Consider the following 12,207-nt stretch of genomic DNA (forward strand, 5'->3'; position numbering starts at 1 on the left):
CCTACATGTCAACATTAGGAATGTGTCTCATCAGCAACATTGTATCTTTACAATCGATCATCACTTTGTCTACACTGAACTTTTCAGATTCCATGTAGCAATATAGCACCTTCTATTCGACCTCTTGTTTGTGATTTAAAACCAATTCCTGGACATTTCACCAGCTTTGCAACATCAGGAAATTTAAGGGGGGGAGGAGGAGCTTATGAATGATACTCACTCCCTAATAAAAACACAATCACTGGCTACACCGTGTAGGTTCTGGAAAATTAAAGAAGATATTTGATTTAACAGATTAACGTGCAGTAGACTGATAAACCATGTAAATAGTTCAAAACGCGTACCAGTTTATTTGCTTTCCCCAAACTCTGCATCCCTGTCGTCACACGCTAGAATTGAGTGTGAAAGCAAGAAACTGGCGTCAATAAAAGCCACTGCTATCTTATCCAAACCTGGCGTATTTAGCTTTTGTAAACCTAATTCATGAAGTAATTGTTCAAAATGAAAAGGGATAGAAAGAGCGAAAGTTTACCGGTGATAAAATGGCTGAAAGCTGTCTTTCAAATCCAATGTCCTATAAGGCGAAAGAGATTGTTATCCAGTCCTCCTATGATAACATCGGCGCAGTGATGTTGGTGACAGCAGCAGTTGTCGCTATGAAGGGATGTGTCCTACTACACATAAAAGGGGTGGAGAGGAAAATCGACTCCAGCACACTACTGGACAAAATAGAAAATGCCCTACAGCTTCGACACAGGCAACAGCATTTGCATCCTGTAATTCATAAGAAGATTCTTCATGGCGCACACACAACAGCAGCGCTTGACACACTGCCATCATAAAAACATGTGGAGGGAAAAGAGAAATACAGAAATCTACAGACTGACCAACAAGAAGCTATTTCATTATAATTTGTCCAATAATTAAGCTTATAGCAAAACATGATTTTGGACATACAGTTACTTAACAGTGCATTCTGAATAGTCACCAGAGGTGATTCTTATTAAAATGGTGTGCATTGGAAATAAGTGTGGTGTAATAATCAAACTCCTTCACCAGAGGGCGTAACCTACATTACGACACCTGCAGGGCGTTTTGGAACGTTCAGATAGAAATAGGCTCTGTAGAACAAACATGCTTCTCTGACATGTACAATAAGGAATCACATCGGCTCTATTCAGGGCATTTCTAGCTGCAACGTTCAGCAGCTAAAGGTTGCCCTTTTTCCAAAAAAATGTCTGTGCTGTGATGGAACTGTGTGAAGTATCAACTTCATAAAAGTAAATAGTAGCCTATACCATAGCCTATTCTAACTTCTTAAAATTAGCATAGCAATAGACCAACTGTAGCCTAATACGGTTTGTGTAGGCAAATGTATGTTCGTAAAAATGGTCATTAAACACACCTGAAAAAAGTTATAATCTATGGTAATGATGAATCATTAAATAATCCAACAAGCCACACCCTACTATGGCCTAAAAAAAAATGAAGAAGTCGGCTGTGGAAATATTAGTCTAGGAAACACGTCAGTGATCTTCAGGTCAGAAAGTCGGAGCTCTCGAAAGATGCCCGAGCTTCCAAGATGGAATTCCGAGTTGGATGATCATTCAAAACGATTTTTCCCAGTCAAAGCTTGTTTTTTTCAGAGTCCAGTTGTCTTGAATGCACTGAAGTCGGAAGTCGGAAATGTCTGAGTTCCTAGTTCTCAGTCCCTTGTTGTTTTGAACTCGGCATCTTTCTAGAGCTCCGACTTTCCGACCTGAAGATCACTGATGTTATTTGACCGCGTTTTCCCCCGAATTCCCAGTTGTCTTGAATGCACCAAGTGTATTCAGAGGTGAGCTGTCATTTAAACACGTTTAATGGCCTTGTAGGCTATTTTAGTCTCTTAGTTGTTTAGTCTCAGACATAGGCTAATCAAGTTTCAGTAGCCTACTTTACAATAGTAGGCTAGCCCCTCGGCAGCATAGCAGGTGGATTGCCAGGTGTAGCCAAGTAGACGCACCTTCTTGCACCTGAGGTAACTCTGCCTTTATGATATTTAAAGGACTACTCTGTTTGGTCAACGATGTTGGTGTCTCGTGTGAAAGGGTGAAAGAACACAATCAGAAGTCAGTTCATGAAAACAGTTCATTCAAGACAAACCATATTCCAGTGAAAAGCAGATGTCGGGACTTGCAGATGAAAGAAAATAAAATACAATTTTATTTGCCACATGCGCCGAATACAACAGGTGTAGACCTTACAGTGAAATGCTTACTTACAAGCCCTTAACCAACAATGCAGTTTTAAGAAAAAAAAGTGTTAAGTCAAAAATAAAATTAAAGAGCAGCAGTAAAATAAAATAACAGTAGGGAGGCTATATACAGCGGGTACCGATGCAGAGTCAATGTGCGGGGGCACCGGTTAGTCGAGGTAATTGAGGTAATATGTACATGTGGGTAGAGTTAAAGTGACTATGCATAGATAATAAACAGTGTAGCAGCAGCGTAAAAGAGGGGGGGACAATGCAAATAGTCCGGGTAGCCATGATTAGCTGTTCAGGAGTCTTATGGCTTGGGGGTAGAAGCTGTTAAGAAGCCTTTTGGACCTAGACTTGGCGCTCTGGTACTGCTTGCCGTGTGGTAGCAGAGAGAGCAGTCTATGACTAGGGTGGCTGGAGTCTTTGACAATTTTTAGGGCCTTCCTCTGTCACCACCTGGTATAGAGGTCCTGGATGGCAGGAAGCTTGGCCCCAGTGATGTACTGGGCCGTACGCACTACCCTCTGTAGTGCCTTGAGGTCGGAGGCCGAGCTGTTGCCATACCAGGCGGTGATGCAACTAGTCAGGATGCTCTCGATGGTGCAGCTGTATAACTTTTTGAGGATCTGAGGACCCATGCCAAATCTTTTCAGTCTCCTGAGGGGGAATAGGCTTTGTCGTGCCCTCTTCACGACTGTCTTGGTGTGTTTGGACCATGATAGTTTGTTGGTGATGTGGACACCAAGGAACTTGAAGCTCTCAACCTGTTCCACTACAGCCCCGTCGATGAGAATGCAGTTGTTGCGACATTTAGCCTATAACCAGATATAATCTGGTTTACTAAATAAATGTACTTCTAAATTTGGGTAAGACTTTATTTGGGTAGTCCAGTAACATTTCAACTAACTATCTACCAGAAGGGGCTAGAGGAGTAAATGGAATGGCATCAAACACATAGAAATCAAGGTGTTTGATGTGTTTGAGACCATTCCATTCATTCCGTTCCAGCCATGACTATGAGCCCATCCTCCCCATTTTAAGTGCCACCAGCCACCACTGCTATTTACTAACCCTAGCCTTAACCTTAACCCTTACCCTTATTCTAACCCTAACCGTAACCTTAGCAAGCAGTTGCTTATCAACAGATAGTTTGTTGATAATATGACCATCTGTAGAGCCTCTACATGGAATATCCGTACTATCCAAATAAAGTGTGACCCAAATTTGAATGCATAAACATACAGTGGGGGAAAAAAGTATTTAGTCAGCCACCAATTGTGCAAGTTCTCCCACTTAAAAAGATGAGAGAGGCCTGTAATTTTCATCATAGGTACACATCACTATGACAGACAAATTGAGACAAAAAAAATCCAGAAAATCACATTGTAGGATTTTTAATGAATTTATTTGCAAATTATGGTGGAAAATAAGTATTTGGTCACCTACAAACAAGCAAGATTTCTGGCTCTCACAGACCTGTAACTTCTTCTTTAAGAGGCTCCTCTGTCCTCCACTCGTTACCTGTATTAATGGCACCTGTTTGAACTTGTTATCAGTATAAAAGACACCTGTCCACAACCTCAAACAGTCACACACCAAACTCCACTATGGCCAAGACCAAAGAGCTGTCAAAGGACACCAGAAACAAAATTGTAGACCTGCACCAGGCTGGGAAGACTGAATCTGCAATAGGTAAGCAGCTTGGTTTGAAGAAATCAACTGTGGGAGCAATTATTAGGAAATGGAAGACATACAAGACCACTGATAATCTCCCTCGATCTGGGGCTCCACGCAAGATCTCACCCCGTGGGGTCAAAATGATCACAAGAACGGTGAGCAAAAATCCCAGAACCACACGGGGGGACCTAGTGAATGACCTGCAGAGAGCTGGGACCAAAGTAACAAAGCCTACCATCAGTAACACACTACGCCGCCAGGGACTCAAATCCTGCAGTGCAAGACGTGTCCCCCTGCTTAAGCCAGTACATGTCCAGGCCCGTCTGAAGGTTGCTAGAGTGCATTTGGATGATCCAGAAGAGGATTGGGAGAATGGCATATGGTCAGATGAAACCAAAATATAACTTTTTGGTAAAAACTCAACTCGTCGTGTTTGGAGGACAAAGAATGCTGAGTTGCATCCAAAGAACACCACACCTACTGTGAAGCATGGGGGTGGAAACATCATGCTTTGGTGCTGTTTTTCTGCAAAGGGACCAGGACGACTGATCCGTGTAAAGGAAAGAATGAATGGGGCCATGTATCGTGAGATTTTGAGTGAAAACCTCCTTCCATCAGCAAGGGCATTGAAGATGAAACGTGGCTGGGTCTTTCAGCATGACAATGATCCCAAACACACCACCCGGGCAACGAAGGAGTGGCTTCATAAGAAGCATTTCAAGGTCCTGGAGTGGCCTAGCCAGTCTCCAGATCTCAACCCCATAGAACATCTTTGGAGGGAGTTGAAAGTCTGTGTTGCCCAGCGACAGCCCCAAAACATCACTGCTCTAGAGGAGATCTGCATGGAGGAATGGGCCAAAATACCAGCAACAGTGTGTGAAAACCTTGTGAAGACTTACAGAAAACGTTTGACCTGTGTCATTGCCAACAAAGGGTATATAACAAAGTATTGAGAAACTTTTGTTATTGACCAAATACTTATTTTCCACCATAATTTGCAAATAAATTCATAAAAAATCCTACAATGTGATTTTCTGGTTTTTTTTTCTCATTTTGTCTGTCATAGTTGACGTGTACCTATGATGAACATTACAGGCCTCTGTCATCTTTTTAAGTGGGAGAACTTGCACAATTGGTGGCTGACTAAATACTTTTTTCCCCCACTGTAACACATCATGTTGGCTACTTACATTATTAATTGCATGTATAATAGGATAAATAGTAGCCTACACTTACAAAAAAAACTATTTGAGATAGTTTTGTCCCACGTTGGCAAATACAAGAAAATAGGTCAAACACTTCATAATAATAGGCCTGCCAGACAGACTTTCATCACAACTTTTTTAATTGTTCTATTCATTACATCATCTAATAGCCTACTGGGAGTAATGGGTTGGTATAGTTGTTTTCTTGGACCAGGTGAGGGAAATCTTATATGTAGTCTGACTTATTTATTTTTCTTCTCTGTGTTTTGGTGGTCCATAGACAGAGATAGTGGATGGGTGCAGAATGCTCTTTATGACTTGGGGTCTCCCACAGATGTATTGTCTTGTTAATTAGGGAAGTGTTGGCTGTACACATACATATATAGGATCTTAATTTGAGCCAGTTTGCTATAGCAGGAAAATAATCCTGCAGCAACAGGAAATGTGAATTATTATGTAGATTATAATTAATTGACATTTTTTGTAGTGGTTGATACACTTTTCGTTCGATTTACAAACTTTAGAAGCCTTTTCAAACCTCAAATGCACTACAAGTTTGCAACAACAGGATGATCAAATTAAGATATGGCATCTGTATAGGCTATGGGATTTCACTAGCCATCTGACAGAAACCGGAGATGGTCTGTATTTGACTGCGCTCAGGTGTAATTTGTGTTTTTGAAAGGTAGTGACCTAAGGAGGGGCTGGCTGTCTCACGGCTATAACTGAACGGAGACAGGAATTACCTGTTATGTGTAAAGGTTGGTGTGAGGTGTGACCCAGGTGCGGTGCAGGATATACAGTAGGCAGAGATGGTGAAACAAGGATCTTTACTGGTGGTCCCGAAGCCAGAATACAAAATAATGGACTTATCACGATAAAAGAAAGGCGGAGCAAATAAGTCTCCAAAAACCTTTTAAAGAAATCAGCTGGATCAACCCCCTCCCTATCTTTCTGTAGTCTATCCAACACTTCTAGATCAACTACTGGAGGCGGGAATAGCCATGGTGGATTTACAGGAATAACTACCGTTGGACTAAACTCCCTTCCATACAGTCCCATCTCCTTCGCCTGGGTATTACCCACCCACCCAAAGCTTGTGTTCGGTCTTCGCTCATGTTCCCAGCATGCCTGTAAAATCCCTTTCGCAGGATGAGACACCCCATGTCCTTGTAGGTTGACCCAATAATTCATTGCCAGCTTCTGTCTCCTAATCTGCAATGGCATAACCCCATCTCCACCTGTAATGCAGCCACTGGGGACATCCGAAACGCCCCACTACATATTCTGAGTCCTTGCCCCTGTATGACATCTAGCCTTTCCAGTGATGTACGGGCTGCCGAACCATATGCTATACTTCCATAGTCTATTACAGATCGGATCAATGCAACATACATGGTCTTCAATGAGGAACGCTCAGCCCCCCACTCCTTCCCCGTCAGACAGCGCATCACATTTAGCACCTTCTTACACTTTCCCACCACTCTCTCAGTGTGTTCTGCCCAGGTCAGTCTAGTATCAAAGTATACCCCAAGGAACCTAAAGGCCCCCACCCTCTCCAAGTTTCTCCCATATAACCTCAAGCATACCTCATCTCCCACCTTCCTCCTGGTAAAGAACACTGTTTGAGTTTTCTCTACAGAGAACCTGAATCCCCACATTAATGCCCACCGCTCTACCTCATCAATTGCTTCCCGTACCTTCCTGACTATGTATGGCACATTTCTTCCCCTCTTCCATAAGGCACCATCATCTGCAAATAACGACCTCCCTATATCCGGCTGTACCTGAGCGTAAACATCATTGATCATGATTGAGAACAACAGAGGACTAATCACGCTCCCCTGGGGTGTACCATTATCCACCAAGTAGCTGCCTGATAAAGACTTCCCCACCCTCACCTGGATAGACCTTCCAAACAGGAAGTCCTTTATCCAGTTGTACATTCTTCCTCCTACCCCCATAAAAAAAATAATAATAATAATATCAAGCTTGATTAACAACCCCTCCTTCCACATCATATCATACGCCTTCTCCACATCAAAAAAGACAGCTACAACAGTCTCCTTGTTCACCTGAGCCTTCCTGACTTCTGCTTCTAAGCAGAGCACTGGATCCATAGTTCCCCTACACTTCCTGAACCCACTCTGATATGGCAATACTAGCCCCCTGCTCTCCAGGAAGTAAGTTAGCCTCTCCGTAATCATACGTTCCATAATCTTACATACATGTGATGTGAAAGCTATAGGCCGCTAGCTTGTTGGCTTCGTTGGATCCTTCCCGGGCTTCCGGATTGGTACCACTACTGCCTCCTTCCAACTGCCTGGTAGTTTCCCTTCCTCCCACACTCTGTTGTACAACACCAATACCTTATCCAGTGCCACATCACTAAGATGGGCCAACATAACATAGCACACCTCATCTTTCCCAGGTGAAGTTAACCCACCCTTACCTATTGCTCTTTTCACCTCTGCCCTGGTAAATGGTGCACTAAACGCATCATTTACATCCTCCCTCCTTTTCAGCACTCCATGATGCTCCTCTCTCGTGTTCTCTCTCCCCCTCTGCACCTCCTCTGACAGATTTGCGGCGGTATGCACTTGGACAAATGCTTTGGCCTGAGCAAGGGAACACAGGGAAGTGAGGGCATAAATACACAGGTGAACAGGTAGACACAGGTGACACCAATAGGATACTGATTAGTCCAGACTGTGAGTGAGGAGGTGCCTAAGGTTGTCGGAGGATGGCACCTAGTGGGTCGCTCCGGAACTGCGACCCACTCCTGGTACAGTTATGATGCTCATATGTCACACATATGGTCTTGGCCACAAAAGGGTTTGGTCTGATTACAGCAGTAGGCTCACTTACAGTATTTGTTGTTGGCATTGTTTCATTGTTGATCTGTTTATCCTTCAATAAACCCTTGACCCAGGTATGAAATCAAGACAAATCAACATGCATTGATTTACAATACATACAAATACATTAACTTGTTTATGAATTCACTTTATACTCAACCATTTGCTCATCTCTGCAGCCCATTTGCCAAGCTGCCTACGATGACGACCTTCATAAGGTGTACCACATTCATACGCAAAGACTTTAAATATTCAAGATGGGGAATCTGGCGATACACCAATAATAGCTGCCTGCAGACGTGGAAACATCAGAGTGGTCAAGTACCTTCTGGACCTGAATGCAGATGTAGCTCTAAGGAACAAGGTACTGGATGTGCAGTTCTGAGACATTTGGATAGTAGTTGTGTAACTTCGAACCTCTTATTTATGCGTGTTTCAATGAATCCAAAATACACAAACAGTAGTTATTAGTTACTATTTCACCATGTAATTTCTATGTAAATACTAGGTAACAAGTAGACTGTCAGATCAAGTGTACCATTTACTTTGCTGTAATTGTTCCTCACCTAGGTGATGCAATTTAGTAAAAGATACAGAATCATGCAGGAACATGTTAGTGTTACCAATGATGACCCTGACAAAACTGGGTGTCTTGTGGAAAGTTTCCATGCTCTCTCTTCCTCTGTCTGCCTGTAGAAACAGAGGACTACACTGCATAGAGAACCTTCTCCTTCCTGGATTGCCTGATGATTGCTATCCTCATGCCAAGCAAAGGACGAATGTGAAACTAATTAATCTGGTTTTGAGCACTAAAGGGGAGGTTGACACTGTGGACTATGTGAGTAGTGAGATTAAGTAGTTGAATATTAGAACGATTCGCTACTGATCATTCTCTGTGACATTTAACATTGTGTTCACTGTGCATTTCAGCAGGGAAACACTGGGCTTTACTATGCCTGTCAGAGGAAAAGTCACAGTCTCATTCCATTGCTACTGGAGAAAAATGCAGACGTTTCAATAAAAAACAAGTATGAGGCCGTTTTTGCAAAGTGCATTATGGTTGAGCTCTTTCATCTCTTCTCTAACCTGTATGTTACTGGTCTGTGTAGCCTATTGACTACATGGCTGTGCCATGCAAATGAAATCAATAGTTTGTTATTTTGTTCAAACAGACACACTTACATTCCCTTGCCATGATCACGGTCAACACACATATCTTTTTATTAGGTACACCACCCTGTTAACGAAAATGGATCGCTCCTACAGACAGTGAGTCACGTGGCCGTGGCTTGCTGTATAAAGCAGGCAGACAGGCATCGAGGCATTCAGTTACTGTTCTATTGAATGTTCGAATGGGCAAAATGAGTGACCTAAGCGACTTTGAGGTATGATCGTCGGTGCCAGGCACGCCGGATCCAGTATCTCAGAAATGGCCGCCCTCCTGGGTTTTTCACGCATGACAGTGTCTACAGTCGTGGTCAAAAGTTTTGAGAATGACACAAGTATTAATTTTCACAAAGTCTGCTGCCTCTGTTTTTATGATGGCAATTTGCATATACTCCAGAATGTTATGAAGAGTGACCAGATGAATTGCAATTAATTGCAAAGTCCCTCTTTGCCATGAAAATGAACTTAATCCCCAAAAAACATTTACACTGCATTTCAGCCCTGCCACAAAAGAACCAGCTGACATCATGTCAGTGATTCTCTCGTTAACACAGGTGAGAGTGTTGACGAGGACAAGGCTGGAGATCACTCTGTCATGCTGATTGAGTTACAATAACAGACTGGAAGCTTTAAAAGGAGGGTGGTGCTTGAAATCATTGTTCTTCCTCTGTTAACCATGGTTACCTGCAAGGAAACATGTGCCATCATCATTGCTTTGCACAAAAAGGGCTTCACAGGCAAGGATATTGCTGCTAGTAAGATTGCACCTAAATCAACCATTTATCGGATATTCAAGAACTTCAAGGAGAGAGGTTCAATTGTTGTGAAGAAGGCTTCAGGGCACCCAAAAAAGTCCAGCAAGCGCCAGGACCGTCTCCTAAAATTGATTAAGCTGCGGGATCTGGGCACCACCAGTGCAGAGCTTGCTCAGGAATGGCAGCAGGCAGGTGTGAGTGCATTTGCACGCACAGTGAGGCGAAGACTTTTGGAGGATGGCCTGGTGTCAAGAAGGGCAGCGAGGAAGCCACTTCTCTCCAGGAAAAACATCAGGGACAGACTGATATTCTGTAAAAGGTACAGGGATTGGACTGCTGAGGACTGGGGTAAAGTCATTTTCTCTGATGAATCCCTTTTCCGATTGTTTGGGGCATCCGGAAAAAAGCTTGTCCGGAGAAGACAAGGTAAGCGCTACCATCAGTCCTGTGTCATGCCAACAGTAAAGCATCCTGAGACCATTCATGTGTGGGGTTGCTTCTCAGCCAAGGGAGTGGGCTCACTCACAATTTGCCTAAGAACACAGCCATGAATAAAGAATGGTACCAACACATCCTCCGAGAGCAACTTCTCCCAACCATTCAAGAACAGTTTGGTGACGAACAATGCCTTTTCCAGCATGATGGAGCACCTTGCCATAAGGCAAAAGTGATATCTAAGTGGCTCGGGGAACAAAACATCTACATTTTGGGTCCATGGACAGGAAACTTCCCAGACCTTAATCCCATTGAGAACTTGTGGTCAATCCTCAAGAGGCGGGTGGACAAACAAAAACCCACAAATTCTGACAAACTCCAATCATTGATTATGCAAGAATGGGCTGCCATCAGTCAGGATGTGGCCCAGAAGTTAATTGACAGCATGCCAGGGCGGATTGCAGAGGTCTTGAAAAAGAAGGGTCAACACTGCAAATATTGACTCTTTGCATAAACTTAATGTAATTGTCAATAAAAGCCTTTGACACGTATGGAATGCTTGTAATTATACTTCAGTATACCATAGTAACATCTGACAAAAACATCTAAAAACACTGAAGCAGCAAACTTTGGGAAGACCAATACTTGTGTCATTCTCAAAACTTTTGACCGCGACTGTAGAGTTTACCTAGAATGGTGCTACAAACAAAAAACATCCAGTCAGCGGCAGTTTTGTGGGCGAAAACAAGTCGTTGATGAGAGAGGTTGAAGGAGAATGGCAAGAATCGTGCAAGCTAACAGACAAACAATGGCGCAGTACAACAGTGGTGTGCAGAACGGCATCTCGGAACACACAACTCATCGATCTTTGTCACGGATGGGCTATTGCAGCAGACGACCACACCGGGTTCCACTCCTATCAGCTAAAAACAAGAAGAAGTGGCTCCAGTGTGCACGTGATCACCAACACTGGACAATTGAGGAGTGGAAAAACATTGCCTGGAACATTACAGCCTGTGCAGTCCCCAGACCTCAACCCAATAGAGCATCATTTGGATGAGATGGAATGGGCTGTTCGCAGCATGAATGTTCCACTGTCCAATCTGCAGCAACTGGGTGATGCCATCGCATCAGCATGAACCAACATCCCTGTGGAACGTTTCCAACACCTTGTAGAATGCCCCAAAGAACGGCTGTCATATAACAAAAAAGTGATATTTTAAAATAGAGCTTGTATGGTTTAGAAACCGTAGAATCTGCTTTTTCCGATCGTGTAAAGAAATAAATCTAAGGTGGATTAACCCCTGTAGGATCATTTGAGAAAGTTGCTTTTTCAATCCACATGTCATGTTGGGTTTTTTTGCGCAGGGGCTCATCTGGAAAAGAGAGGCTATGTGTAGCTGAAGAAGCTCATTCATATTAACCCATCATTCGTTGGCTAAATATTACATTTACATAATTTAGCAGACGCAGTTCTGCAGTAAATGTATCAACATTACTGGACTGCAGGTAGGCTAGTGGTTAGAGCGTTGGGCCAGTAACCGAAATGTCGCTAATTCGAATCACCTGACAAGGTGAAAAATTTACCGATGTTCCCTTGAGCAAGGCACTTAACCCTAATTGCTCCAGGGTCGCCGTTGATAATGGCAGACCCTGGCCGTGACCCCACTCTCCGAGGGTGTCTCAGGGGGAGTTGGGATATGCAAAAAACACCTTTAATACACACTTGTACATGTGTGGAATAGAAAAAATATAAGCACCCACCTAAATATTATCACCAGCCAATGTGATCACACCATTGTGCACTTTCTCTTCTTTCAAACTCCCCACCAGTTATTTTGGCTGATGACAGATAGCCTTCTAGCGAT

At 43.2% G+C, this 12,207-nt stretch overlaps 2 protein-coding genes across 2 annotated transcripts in view; one reads left to right on the top strand and one right to left on the bottom strand.

Annotated features, from left to right (window-relative positions):
- LOC311100402 (AMSH-like protease) overlaps nt 1-658 on the bottom strand; it is a 28,211-nt gene extending 27,553 nt beyond the window's left edge. The window contains exon 1 of the mRNA XM_084141293.1: nt 533-658. The gene's annotated coding sequence lies outside the window, so the exon portion shown is untranslated. The remainder of the gene's footprint in view (nt 1-532) is intronic.
- A 7,060-nt stretch (nt 659-7,718) lies between these two features.
- LOC311100543 (uncharacterized protein) lies at nt 7,719-12,185 on the top strand (the record flags this gene model as incomplete). Its single annotated transcript, XM_084141452.1, has 4 exons — nt 7,719-7,764; nt 8,240-8,346; nt 8,913-9,010; nt 12,173-12,185. 4 exons carry the CDS (start codon nt 7,719-7,721, stop codon nt 12,183-12,185), a joined length of 264 nt encoding a protein of 87 aa, XP_083997578.1.
- Between the last annotated feature and the right edge of the window lie 22 nt (nt 12,186-12,207).

This window comes from Coregonus lavaretus (genome assembly GCF_964263955.1).
Source record: "Coregonus lavaretus genome assembly, chromosome: 25".
Lineage (NCBI taxonomy): Eukaryota > Metazoa > Chordata > Actinopteri > Salmoniformes > Salmonidae > Coregonus > Coregonus lavaretus.